This window comes from Phoca vitulina, unplaced genomic scaffold, assembly GCF_004348235.1.
Source record: "Phoca vitulina isolate PV1807 unplaced genomic scaffold, GSC_HSeal_1.0 scaffold7, whole genome shotgun sequence".
NCBI lineage: Eukaryota > Metazoa > Chordata > Mammalia > Carnivora > Phocidae > Phoca > Phoca vitulina.
In genome coordinates this window covers 68,533,080-68,547,647 of record NW_022589710.1, presented here as the reverse complement: position 1 = coordinate 68,547,647, position 14,568 = coordinate 68,533,080, and the positions used below count along the sequence as shown (strand labels likewise).

The following is a 14,568-nucleotide window of genomic DNA, read 5'->3' as shown; positions in this document are numbered from 1 at the left end:
AAACCCACCAAACTGCAAGCGGCAGCCATGGGGATTTTCAGACACCAACCTGATGGCACAGCGCTCCGGTCTCACGGCCTCCTTCACACCACCCTCCCTGGGGACACGGCCGCCTCTCCACTCTCCTGGCCCCGGCTGCTTTCCCTTCTGGGAAACGCTCCACCTTGGGCTGGACCTGGCCGGCCGCCTCCGCATGGGAGGCCCTGCCTAGAGCACGGCACCTCCTTCAAGAGAAGTCCTCCGCACCCCTGTTCCTCTCCCTGCCTCCCCAGGCCTCTGCCTCCTCATACGCCACACGTCAGCATCTGCCCTAAGCGTGTGTGAGGGGTGCCACTGTTGACACGTCTCTCCCTCTCTCTCGGGGTGACTACAGAGCAGGCCCGAGTGGGCACACAGTGGGCAAACCAAGGTCTGTCGCCTGGATGAGACACGGCCACTGCTCTCGTCCCAGCCGTCAGCTCTCACGTGAACAGGTACCAGCCTCCTCACTGGTCTTGCCACCCTTGCCACTCTCTCTTCATTCCAATCCACCTTCCACAAGTGCTGACAAGCGTTCTAAAGGACACGCTTGACACACTCACTCCCTTGATTAAAAGCCCCAAACTACCCTTACAGCCTCCAGCATCAGATCCAAATTTCTTAGTATGTCAAGGCATCTACAGTCTGGTTCCAATGTATCCGTTGGCTCCAACCCCTGCGTGTCTGAGGCCTGCACGCTGACTTGGTCACGCATGGCCACCCAACGCTCCTCCGCACACCAAGCAGTTTTCTCCAGCTCTGAGAGCCTCTCTCACACTTCCCCAACCTCCTGTGCATCTTTCAAGACCCAGATTAAAGTGTCACCTTCTGGAAATCTCAGACTTCCTCCACCGAACTTAACTTCTGCTTTATGATATTTGATACATGCTGAAGAATACGGTGAACACATATCCCCTGGAACTTTGTTCCTAACACTCTGATAACACGCCCCAGTGCCCCATCCGTCCACCTTACTGAACTGTGAGCTCCTGAGGGTGTACACAAGGGCCCAGCCATCTGGTGACCACACATGGTGGGGCTTATAGTCTGTGACCAGGGAGCCCTTGTGGAAGTAATTTCCAGCTCTGTCGTCAGCTTACTACCTGCCTGGACAACTCACTTACCTTCTCTTTGACTATTTCCTCTCTGTAAGATGAAAAAAGCAGCCTGCCCAACCATGCAGGGGACAAATATAAAACAGTCTGAAACCTCTAACTCTCATACCAAGGCAAAGCATGGCGTGATGACGGCTTCAATCACCATTCAGGCACGCTCACAGAAACAGACCTCTGATGACCCTTGCTCTTAGACATCCTGACCAAAACCTGATGAACATGGTAGCCACACAGCCATGGCAATCGATTTCAGCCTCAGCTGGCATTTAACCCTGCACAGTCCTACAGGGTGAACAGCCATTTCACAGTAGGAGACAGTCGTGCTGAAATCACTGAGTGACGAGCTGCCTCCTAGCCTGCAATCCCCGTTGCTGTCCGGGGCAAGGCATGGATCTGGCTGATGCGTCCAAGTGCTCTCGGGGCCCCGAGACTCCTGCCTCCCCCGTGATGACACACAAGCCCCTCTTGTTCTCCGAGCGGCATTCTGTGCCATCCTCAGCCGGAGCAGCCTCCCGATCTCGTTTACCAGCAGCCCTTCCCCCTCAATAACACGCCCCCTACCTGCGTACAAACAAAACCCCACAAGGACTCCAAATTCAGTTTCCGGTGACAGTGCAGAGAAGAACGGTTACTCCCCCACAACCGCCACCAGGAGAAAAAAAAAAATTCATTCAGCTACTGTGTAATCCCTTCCCCAGATGTTATTAGTAAAAGACTTAGGTAAATAAAACAGTTTTCTGCTTCAGACTTATTTTTAACAGAAACTAGGATAAATACTTTTCTTCTAGAGTTTTGCCAATCCACATGGCAAGTTCTGTTTCCGGTCAAGCCAGATGCAACTAGAAGAGGAGATGGCGTGGTTCAAGAGATCTCACCAAATCCACTGGCAATGCCAGACAGACGCACCGTGGATGGGGACCGGTTGTGTAGACAGCACGGGCCACGACACTGTTAAAGAATCCGAATTTTAACTGCAATTTGTGAACTTGAATATTCTTGCCCAAACAAAATTATTTCTTATGAACCAGAACCTATAATGCACTTCTGTTCCAAGTTCATGACATCAAAACCAGACAACAGCACACCACCACCTGCCCTTCCTGAGAGAGGGATCCCACATGACCTGACCCTTGTCACGTTGGGGCCGGGGTCACCAGCTGACACTGGGACCCAGGGCTTCTAAGTCAGCAAGCCCACCGCATCTTTTCTGTTTGCTGGGAAAGCCGCCCTGAAACAGAGGAGAGTACAGCGAATCTGCCATGGCAACTCTGGGGGCCGAAAAGCCCCCGTGACAGCTTTACCACACTACCTCTGCGGCGACTTCTACGGGTCACATTTAACAGTTCTGACATGTTCCTGAACACACAGCTCACATACTCAGGCTCCTTTCAGAACAAAACTGGAGATGCTAGAAACCCAGCACATGCTTATCACTAGCAAAAACTATGTCATGTGATCCAATTTTAAGTGCCAGGATTTCAAATATGTCAAAGGTGATTTTATAGCAAATATTTCCAAGAGAAAGAAAACTACCCCTGAGCCAAATACCTGTCAAATACAGACACAAAAGCCTGAGCTACCATTTAAGTGGCCTAAGGAATTATTATCAAGTTCTTTGATCTGCATGAAATTTTCTGGTGATGTGAACCAGGTCTAAAATTCTGTATCTTCTTATTTAAATTATAAATGTCAGGTGACAGTTTCCTCCCTGTCTCCATCATAAGAGAGTCTTAAAGCACCTGCTATAGACGCCTGAGCATGCGCCATAAAAAAAGCACAGAACAGTTACCCCAAGGAAGAACAGGTATAAGTCAACAAGTTAATTCACACCACATTTAACCGGGTAATACTAGGTAGGACAGTTGAGAGAATGAAAAATGGGCTTAGCTCGACGTGTAAAATAAGGCCCACAGCCCTTGGTAAGAACGTAAATTCTTAAAGGGATTCTTAACAGCTAAGACAGGGTGCTACTTACTTCCTCATTAAATAGTTTGCTAGTTTCTTTTTTGATTGGATCTATAAGCTGGACTTGGCCTGCGGAAAAGCCCACTAGGAGAGAGACACTTTCTGCTGTGGCTGTTAGGTGGTTGAAGTCATGACAAGTAGGCTGTGTTCCTTTGTATATCCTTTTATCTATTGGTTTACTCAAGTCAGCAGCCTGGAGGAGAAAGAGAAAAATACATACGGTAAACAGCACATTGAGATGAGAAATCTAATAGTTACACTATTTTATACTCCATTATGAAGTTCAATCTTAAAAACAAAGGTATATCTTGTAACAGCACTTTCATATACATTAGCCAATTTGATATTGTTAGACTATTCATAATATGTTCATAACTATTACTTCCACAACTTATTCTTCAAATATCTTTAACAAAAACTCCTGGACTTCAGGAGCAAAAATCCTTGAAGTACTAAATTCAGTATTTGCAAAATGCATTCATTCCAAGCAATTTCTAACAGAGTACCTCTAACCACATAAAAACTCAGCTTGCAAATAGATCTATAGCATCTAAATGCTCATTGGTGAGTTACCTGTAGCCCAGGGGTTCTCAAAGTGTGGTCCCCAGACCAGTGGTGGCGGCAGCAGCATCACCTTGGAAACTCAGAAATGCAAATTCTCAAGCCCCACCCCAGACCAAAAGAATCCGAAACTACAGGGGTGGGCCTAGCAAGCCTTCCAGGTGATTCGATGCCCACTCAGATTTGAGAACCACTGCTGCAGCCAATTATAAGCAGGTGCCTTCTTAGTGGGCCCCAGTCCCTCTTCTGCACCAGCATTCAGGTACCTTTCACTTACTGAGCCCACACTCAGAGTGCACGACATGCATCATCTTTAAACCTTACAATGATCCTTCAAAGTAGAGAACATTCCCCCATTTTACAGATGAGAAAACAAGTTTAGGGAAGTTAAATAACTCAGCCAAGGTCACCATACCTACCTAAGTAAGTGGCTGGATGTAGAACCCAGGATGGGGAGAACACACACCCACATACCCCAAAGTCAGAAGCAAATGACTTCCGACTTGGGCCAAAAAGTGATTTTTCAGTATGCCTCCTCATAAATCCCTAAAGCGGAACCTTTTTCTTCATGAGAAATGTTCTATGCGATCTAACGCGCCGGGCTGATGTGGAAATTAAGGACGCCACCCTCCAGCCTTAGTGGAAAGTCACAGGTGCAGACACCCAGGTTCCTGCACGCGTCCTCGGACACGACCACTGGGGCCACAAGAGCTGACCAACCCCTGAGTTAGGTTCTGAAGATTTCTTTCTTTCAAAGAGGCCCGTGACATTGTGCTGAGGATTCTAATGTTTCGCTTTCCAAATAACAAAGAGTAGAAAAAGAGGACCTCAAAATTACAGGCATCTTTGTTTGAGCAAACTCCAAACCCGAACATTTGGAAGTCTGGACCCGAGTGGAACATGCACTCTGAGAGCCCAGGGCAGAGGAACGAGGATACATGCCATGCAGACACTCTCCCAGCCTCACCTCAGTTAAAATGGAGATGAGAATCTCTGTCCTACCAACCTCATGGGATTGTCTGGAGGATGAAATAAGAGAATACGTACATGAAAGAAGCTTGAAAAGTGTAATATAAAGTATGATACAAAACACAGGGAAGTCCTGACTTTGCAGCAGGGGAAAATGGGCCAGTGGAGAAGGGAGTAAGTGCTGAGGCCGGCTGAAGGCTAAGCCCAGCAGGTGTATGAGGGCGCTACAGGGGCCAGAGAAAGCCGCCTCTGCCTGCCGACAGCAACAGGACAGGGACAGGCCGACTGACAGAAGCTGCTCCCGGGCTGGGCTCTAGAGGCAGGGAAAGGAAGCCAGTCTAAGGGACCTCAGCAAATCATTTCAGAGCAAAGACAGTATCAGCAAATGTCAAAAGAGCTCAAAATAGAAAGTAAAAGACACTGGCAGCTAGAGACAAAAACCAAATCTGAAATATGAACAATTGAATTATTACACGATCTCCGTATCAGCATATATAACTCTCGGAGAATTTTTTTTAAGTTTGCTTAGGGTACTTCCTCCTTAAGAAACATATCTAAAATTATGCACAAAACTATAAAAATCAATTCAAAGGCAAGCCAAAAATTACAGAGAAAACATACTAATATAAATTAAATGAGCAAAAGGACATCCAGTGGTTCTCAGAAACAACAGAGGAAGTAAAAGCACCCGTTTTTCCGAATATTGCTACTAGTGTAGAGTTAAACTTACAGATTGCTTACAGTAACTACATTAGCTCAGTTCTTGGTATATTTATTGTACATCCTGGCCTCCTAATAAGGAACTTTACTGAAAAGATGTCATCTGTAAATAGATCACACGTATTTTAAATGCCAACTGAAAGATTACTTTTACTCTTAAATCATGTAAATACTCCTAAAATATCCTGTTTACTAATCTGCTTAATAACTTTCTTCCCAGACCAGGGCTCTCAAACTGTACCAGGCCATGCCAGCCTGCTGGTCGGCAGCAAGATTAAGTACAAAGATGGAGAATAAGCATTCAGAAACTTCTTTGGCAATCGGAAAGGATAACTTTGTATCTGTTGACTCTAATAATAAAAATTAGAATTTGTATTCTGCATGTCTTTTTCAGTTTTGTTTCCCAGTAATTCTTTTTTTTTTTTCAATTTCAGAAAAGTATCAGTCCAGATAGACTGGAAATTTTAACAACTGGTCCTTCAACACTAGTGAGAAGCACTGTCCTAGGAGGCACCAAAGTAAACGGAGGCCTAAGAAACAGAGTATCTCTTATCTAAGGTCACTCCCTGTCCCCAACCCCCAAGGGCACCAATCCTCCTAGAGCAGCTCAAGTCCCTCCAAGCAACATGGCCCCTACACGTAGCAAGCAGCAATTACTGTGAAGCCCTAAGTGACCACTAGGTGTGTGCCCATAAGAAAGTTGACTTCTGAGGGGCGCCTGGGTGGCTCAGTTGGTTAAGCAACTGCCTTCGGCTCAGGTCATGATCCTGGAGTCCTGGGATCGAGTCCCGCATCGGGCTCCCTGCTCAGCGGGGAGTCTGCTTCTCCCTCTGACCCTCCTCCCTCTCATGCTCTCTATCTCATTCTCTCTCTCAAATAAATAAATAAATTCTTTAAAAAAAAAAAAAGAAAGCTGACTTCTGAGAAACCCATGGACTCCACTGCTGGTGCCTGAGCTCTGGAGCCCAAGACCAGGGCGAGAAAGTCAGGTCACCAGTGGCTGCCTTCAATCTGAACGGTGCCGTCATCTCTGTCCCATCTTGTCCTTTCTTCTGCACCCAATCACCAAGTTCGATCTCTTTTCCAATTGATGTGTCGCTGCCCTATTTCTTCTTCCTCCTCTTCCTCTCTTCTTCGGGGGTGGAGGGGTGCCAACATGGGACACTGAACTCACACACCTTTGAGTAGCAGTAATAACCACCTGAGCCAGCCATGCCTCTCCTGCACGGGGTCATCAGAGGGCTTCCCAGGGAGAAGCAGTCTGGTAGGAGGAGAAAGAACCCAGACTCTGGAGCCAGGCAGGCCCAGATTCAAACCCTGCCTTCCCTCTGGGTAGATGGGTGGCCCGGGCAAGGTGCTCCTTTCCTCTCAGAGAACAAAGTGCCCAGCCCCACCGCCAGGCAGTGGTGAGGCCCACTAAGAATGGATGTACAAAGCACAGGGTGTGCAGGCGCACTGGAAGAGCAGTTACCATTGTGAATCTGTCCCTGTCACACCCTACCTCTCTGGGCAAATGCTTCAGGAGCTCCCTGACTTCCACCACACGGGAGCATGAAGTCCACCGGTGGAACACTTGCTGGGCACCAGGAGCTTCACATTCACAACTCTCACCTCACAGCCCCCCACAGGGGGCACTGATCCCACCCACCCGCCATCCTCCGAGGAGGAACCGGAACCGGGAAGGGATTCAGGCCTCCCGGGCCCGGCTCCAGCACTCTACAGCCCCTGCCCTCCAGCCTCTGCTCGCCCTCCCCGCCATAGTCCTGAGCGTGCTGCAGGCACACAGCCCGGCTCCTGGCTCCAGGAGGTCGCTCTCCTGGTTGGGATGGGGGAATTTTACCCAGCGGTTCAAGCCCCACCTCCAACAAGCTTTTTCCCAACAAACTTTGGGTTGGCTCCTTTATCTCAATTCTAGAAGTCTTTAATTTGTTCCACAAAATTACGTATTTAATCACTTACATGATTACAGTATTGTTTTATGTCTGTTATCAATTACCATAAAATTACAATTATAATAAAAACTCCTTTAAGGAGCACAACTTCCTTATTAAATAGTTACCCCTGTATTATTCCACAAAATCAGCTTTTATGTTTCAGCTTTCTGGTAAATTCCACATAAACGGGTTACAGACACTTGAGATTTTTTTAATGCGTCTGCATCCTAATGATTGCCAGTTACCTGAATTCTTAAGCATGAATTTATAGGAGAACATATTTTTTAAAAAATCTTACCAATGTTAAGAATTAGATCACATTTGGTTACTCAGCCCCAGTAGAGTGCCCAGTCTGTCACAGTGCTGTCTGTTGAACAAATGAAACTGCAACTATTCCAATTTTTTCAGGTAAGATTAAACTGTATCTTATGCTCATTTGTTTCTGCATAAGGAGTTACTGATTACAAATAATCTGTCAGTGTCTCGTTCTCAATAGAAAAATTTTAAATGATGGTTTAAAGTTCCTGCCACAGACACAAGCTGATTATCAAAATCCTTGATCAGTAAGTACAAACAATAATGTGATGTTTCCCTTTCCAGCACTACAAAGATCTGCAAAAGCAGCCCTCTTATTCCAGCTCACATCTTCACCCCAGACCCGCGCCTGGCCTGCTGGGGAATGCCCAGCGAAAGGAAAGCCCGCACAGGTTCAATGGGCCTGCTCACACTGCCCTTAGCGGAACTCAGAGGAGACCTGTGGGCCTGTGCCGAGCCCCCTTCATAGAACCTGCTACCTGATACTCCTGAGTGCCCAGAAGCATTTGGTGTGGTATGGAAAATATCTCAGAAAGACCTCTTTTGAAAAAAGGATGTCAGATGATGATGGGGGGGGCAGTGTTGGTAATAAAGGTGGACTTTATTTTCCCTACATTTTATATTCTCCCTCCCCATCCAAAAATCACTTCAATAACCAGTCCCACAGAACTTGCCAGAAAAGAGTCCTTCCACCCATTTCTACCCACATCCAACTAATCCCACACATGATGCCACGTTCATCTTCATGAAGCTTTAGGTCACTCTCCCACTTAAAACCTCCATGGCTCTGCCCTAACACTGGCTGAATTCCTCGGCTTGCACTCACAGGCCTTCCCAATATGGACCTCATCATCCCCTCCCCTTCACACGTTTCCTCCAAAGACACTTGTTCACACACTGCCTGTGCTCTTTATACCTTCTTACCTTTTCCTTACACTCCTTCTTTCACTTAGAATACCTTCCCTATGCGCAGTCTCCATACAAATTCTGCTCCCAGCAGCACAAATGTCATGACTTCCTGCTCTCACCTCTGGGAAGCAGGCTTTCACCTGACCGTCACCAAGTGCCTATCACTAATGTTAACTGTATTCCATATATCATGAAAGTCCAGCTCATTTTAAAAACAACAAAAAAGTCAGGAGGCTGCTGAGTCACTGAAGGCCTGAATGAATTAATCAAAAATAGCTGGAGCAGCCCCAGCGAAATCAAAGGTCTCCGTTATGCGATCTGAAAATCAGAAGAGAATGGCTATCATGCTTTCCATTAGCATTCCTCTTGACCACATCTCAGACAACCAAAATAAGAGCCAAAAATGAGCAAGCGATTACTTCCAGGGCCACAAAGAATCACCTACTTGGAAAGAAGGGGAACATCTGGAGTCCGACCTTAAGACTTGGGATGCAAAATAAACCACATTACAAAGACCGTTCCAGTTTTTCTGGGAGGAGACTTTCCACCTAGTCAGGGTTTGGGTCTCCAGCGCGTGCAAGGGATGAGTCCACAGTCTGGGGCTGGACCACAACTAGCTGGTCATCCTGGGGAAAAGCTGAAGCCTTCCGAGTCCCAGGCATGAATGAAAATGAGACTGGCCATTCAGAGCTGAGATATGTTCACTTTGTGAACAAAGTTCAATGTACTATTCAACCAAAATGTTCTTCACCATAGTGGAAAATAGCCGGCTCTAGGGACAAAAATACCAAACAGCGATTTCCAAACGTCTTCATGCTCACACCGCACGTGCAGGGGAGCAGTTTAGCATTCAGGTACAATCAGCTGTGAGACACGACACAGGTGCCAACCTACCTGCCCTGAAGCAGAAACAAAACAGGCTGACCGTGCGAAACACCCATACAATCCATCTTTCTCATAGTTTCTTCAGCCACACCCAAAATATCTGCATAATTGGCACGAATGGTATTTAAACAGTCTGACACTGATTTAAAAATATGTATCAGGGGTAATAAGGAATCCATCAGGTTTGAAATCTCTTATCCCAGTAGGGGGAAAAAAGTGTCAATCGTACAATTGTACAATCAACAGTTTCAGTGTTTCAAAAAGGACAGAAATTCTTTTGCCTTATTCACCACTCTATCTCCAACACCTAATAGAAGGCCTGGCATATAAATGGTATCATTAATATTTATTGCAGAAATGAAACAACTTCGAAAATGGAAGGAAAAAGTCCCACAGCCAGCAAACATGAAAGCAAATATGTGATCCTTCTGCTGACCAAAACCCTGATTAACAACTAACGCTTTCTTGGGTGCCCATCTGTGAAAGAAAACAATCTGTCAGCCAATACTGGTAAGTCACTTTACAGTTTACAAAGCACCTGTGCGCATTGGTTCTTCTGGCCCTTGTTGTAAACCCGTGCCCTGAGGACGACTGCTACTCGAATTTCATAAATAGATAAACGGAATCAGCTGTCGAAAGGAAGCAAGTGGTGAGCCCAGCGGTCTCGACGCCAGCCCCTGAGCTCCTGCCCATGTGCCATGCTACCGACAGGGTGACCTGCGAGGGAGCGCCTAGCACTGAAATCCCATCACTGTGTGACTCCAGGCGCCTGCGCTTGCTGAGGTGGGAATCAAATATGCCAGCCCTGATCCGTGTGGCCCAGATTCCAGACCTACCTTCTCAATGCATTTACCTCGCAGGCCTGTTTGATTAAAATGGAGTAACAGGTTAGAGTCCCAAGATTAATGCCTGGCACTTCAAAGGCACTTGAGAAAAGTCAGTTCTCCTCTTTGAAACTCTATTTCTCCTTCTGCAGACATAAGGATTTGCTGCTTATCACAGACAGGCTTTGACAATCCTCATCACTCATTAGTACCTTCAAAGAAATATAAATAAGGAAAACAGAGATCATTCTTTCTGCCCTAAATTTCCTGCCCTAAATTTTCCGGAGAAGGACAACAGCAGAAGCCAAGTTTTAAGCATGTTTTCCTTTCAATGTAATTTTCCAGAACAAGATCCCTCCTTCCTCCTCAGACACACAGCACACGCCCATCAGACCCCCTCTCATGACTAAACACAAATCATGGGTATGTCATTTGCTAGCATGCGTCTGTGAGGCTCTGGCCCTGGAATGAGTAGGCACCACCCCCAGCTCAGAGCTCCTGTCGTGTGTGTGTGCTCGGCAGCAGCCAGGCCATGAAGCCAGACATCATCAGAAGAGAGGCAAATGAGGTGTAAAAGGCGAGGGGCCCACGTGTATGTCGCTCCAGAACGGGAAGAGGTGGCCATTCACAGAAGGCACAGATGTTCAGTGAGGGGCGTCTGGGTGGCTCAGTCGTTAAGCGTCTGCCTTCAGCTCAGGTCATGATCCCAGGGTCCTGGGATCGAGCCCCGCATCGGGCTCCCTGCTTGGTGGGAAGCCTGCTTCTCCCTCTCCCACTCCCCCTGCTTGTGTTCCCTCTCTCGCTATGTCTCTGTCAAATAAATAAATAAAATCTTAAAAAAAAAAAAAAAAAAGATGTTCAGTGAACTTTTGCAGCAACAATCTGTGGACCTGCTTACTATTCTCCACAGGAGCAGGCCAAACGCCCTCTCTGGAGCCCTGATGGGTGGGCGGCGGGGGGTAAGCAGGACTGAGCCCACCGGCCCAGCACTCAGTCAAGGACCTGCTCAAACAACAAGCTTCTGCCGCCATCAGAGTCATTTTTTGCCCAAGGCAGCCTGTCACTTAGAAACTGTTCGCTATGGAAAACTGACTGCTCTTCCCTCTGATAGTTTTTAAAAACCAAACTTAATTAGCCGCTAACTGCCACCTCTTCACCAGCTCTTCATGTTGAGGGGAAGCCCCAGTTCAGGGGAGGCCTCTCCCCGCCCCGTGAAATACTGCAGAGAGCTGTGGTGGTGTGTCCTGCAGGCTAACGGAGCACTGAGTTCTTCATTAAGGAGAAACTATGAATAAACATTAGATAAATTCAGTTTGCACACATTCTAACACCAGATCTCATCACATTAAAATATGCACTCCTATTCCTAAGGGAATACCAACACCTCACATGGAAGAAAAGGCAAGATGTTTTATTTCTGCAGAAGATACTCATTGTGAATTCTTAGAAAATAATTTTTTTAAGTTCCCCCTTAAAGGGGCTTGGGGAGGAATTCTAGGACCTAACATGTTGTGACACTGGCGAACTGTGGACCATTCCAAGGCAGTGAGAAGTTCCTCCAGGCTGCGTAACTACTGTACTACTGCCTTCCTGATGCTGAGCCGATCCATGAGCTCATGATGTTGGCACAGCACTGAGATGATTTTTAAATTTTCCAGTTCAGGTTGCTTTGTAACCTAAGCAATCTGCAGAGTAGCTCCCGTTCTCAGCGAGAAATACCTTAAATCCCCTATTGTGCAGAGTCCCTGCCACTTCCCAGCAATCATTTCCCCATGTCCCTGAGGCCCAGGGAGCAGTGGCAACCTGCCCAAGGTTTCACTGGGCTTAGAACTGTGCTTTAAACCACATCGAGCTGCTATCTTTCCAATCACCCAACTTTGGCTGGAACAGTGAACTACTGAATCCGTAACATATGAAATTTTTTATTAATTTATTTTTAAACATTTTCTTTATTTTATTTGAGAGAGCGTGTGTGCGTGCGCGTGGAAGCAGGGAGGGGCAGAGGGAGAAAGAATCTGGAGCAGACTCCGCACTGAGTGGGGAGCCCAATGAGGGGCTTGATCTCACGACTGCAAGGTCAGGAGCGGAAACCAAAAGTTGGATGCTTAACTGACTGAGCCACCCAGGCATCCCTGTAACATAAGAAATGTTTTTAAACGGCACTGATGTGTAGCAGTAATTACACATCAAATGACAGCACTCTGGAGCCAGCACATTGCTGTTTTCAAACAGGAAGCAAGAAAGAATGAGAGAACATTAAACTTATCTTACACAAGGAAGGGAGATGAGCCACTAAAACATGTGGCCAAAATATCCTATTTGGCCTCTATAATTCAAAGAGTTCATCTCCAGCCCAGCCAGAGCTCAGCTACAGAAAGTAGCTTCAGCTCGATGAGAGCAACCGAGAGCTGACCGGTTCTAAATACCACACGAGGACAGGCTCCGACCTCTTCTTCATCTGCACTGTTACAGCATCGCTCGAACGATTCACTTGGCACTCGTGCTGTTAGTCACTTGTCCCTGTACGTCTAATCTCCCCCAACTACTCCAAAATTTTAAGGGAATAACTGTTTAATAGGCCACCCCAGTAAGAGCCACTCAGACATTTCTGATTTTCTTTCCCCCACCAGATTAAAAGAAAAGCCTTTCTAGGCACCTGAAATGTACCATGAGGTGCTATAGGCCTAGCAATGCAGTAGCAGCCAGTCTGACAATGTGGACCAGTAAACCTGGCACACAGGAGTGTGGGGAGGCTGACCTCAGCTCACCCGTGCAGGAGTATAAGCCCGCTCGGCCTTTATGTAGGGCAATCTGACAACACGTAGCCAAAGCCTTCCTTCCTTTAAACACAAATTCAGTTCCTAGGAATGCATCCTTAGAATTTATTTTTCAAGTGTGTAATCTGTAATAGCCCCAAACTGGCCCAACACAAATGTCCAGGAACAGGAGGCTAGCTAAATAATTTAGTGGGCTCTACGTGGAACACCGCTCATGGAATATTTGCACCAAGACAAATATGGACAAACCTCAAAAAATAATTTTGAAAGAAGCCAAATATTAAAAAAGCATATGCTAAATAATTCTATTTATATCAAGTTCAAAAATAAAGAAAACTAATCTGTGATGTTAGAAGTAAGGACCGTGGTTACCCTTGAAGAGGGTGGGGAAAGAGCCACAGGGGAAGTTCTGAGTGCCAGGAATGTTTTCCTTAATCTGGGGTTGATTCTACTTTGTGAACAATTAAAAGAGCTTTACACTTAAACACATTTCTGTCTGTATGCTATTCTTAAAAAGAAATTTTAATGAGCAAGCACATGTACAAAGGCAGCCAACTGAACTTTGTTTATAATATCAACATCTTGTGTGCTCCAAAAAGGAAATAGGTAAATATATCATGTAGCCATCATGTAGCTTACTAGCAAAGTAGGATGTTACATGCTATATTTAGTGGAAAAATGAAACAATAAAAAACAGGATTCTGAAGACAGAAAGAATTGCAAAGAAATCTTAAAATGATATTCATACCATAACCAGATTGTTAGTAATATTAGTGTATTGTTTTGAATATATCTTGTAGAAGAAAGCAAAAAAGCTAATTAGGAATGTCATAAGAAGCTGAGACTCTGCACATAAGAAGGATAAATATAAAATCGTTCATCTTCAATTTGATTAGGAAAGACCAATAATGAACTCATGTGTTTTATTTCTTTAAAAAAAAAAAAAAAGGGCATTTTCTAGCTATGTCCAACAAAAAGGTATAGAAGCAATGACCAAATAGCAATAGGAACTCCTAATGCCTAGACTATGCCTCAAATGATATTTGCCACTTAGTCACCAAGGCTCCTGGAACCTGATACCAGGTATGGGGCAAAAAATGAACAAGATACATTTGGAACATCTTTTTGTACCTCTGAGCAAGAAAGCTATCAAAGACTCAAGGGGCAAAGCAGAAGGGCTACCATTAGGCAAAGGTGGGACAGTATAAACATTAAAATGAGGGGCGCCTGGCTGGCTGAGTCGGTAGAGCACGGGACTCTTGACCTCGGGGCTATAAGTTCGAGCCCCACGCTGTGAGATTACTTGGGGAAAAAAAAAAAAGAATAAACATCAAAATGATACTACAGAATTTTCATGGAATAAAGAATCTGAGCTCATACTGATATCAAGAAATGGAAAAAAGAAAGCTTTTCCTTACAGTACAGTAACACCTAATATGTGTAGGAAGAAAGAGTAATGGAGTTTAAAAATCACCATTTACAACCATCATAGTAATACAATAATAACTGATTTAGCCAAAGTCATCAATGAATGCTAAAACTAGTGGATGGGAAGGTTTCTTAAGCAACAGGATAC

The 14,568-nt window shown here is 45.7% G+C and overlaps 1 protein-coding gene across 3 annotated transcripts in view; it reads right to left on the bottom strand.

The window, feature by feature from the left end:
• WDR20 (WD repeat domain 20) overlaps positions 1-14,568 on the bottom strand; it is a 59,142-nt gene that overhangs the window by 16,987 nt on the left and 27,587 nt on the right. Inside the window, exon 2 of one of the 3 annotated variants that reach the window (XM_032405958.1) lies at positions 3,109-3,291. The exons of 1 other annotated variant lie outside the window; for it this stretch is intronic. In XM_032405958.1, the coding sequence (XP_032261849.1) occupies positions 3,109-3,291 (183 nt within the window). Of the gene's footprint in view, positions 1-3,108; positions 3,292-14,568 lie in introns of those variants that run through there. One more of the 3 variants, XR_004299635.1, reaches the window with a different exon arrangement.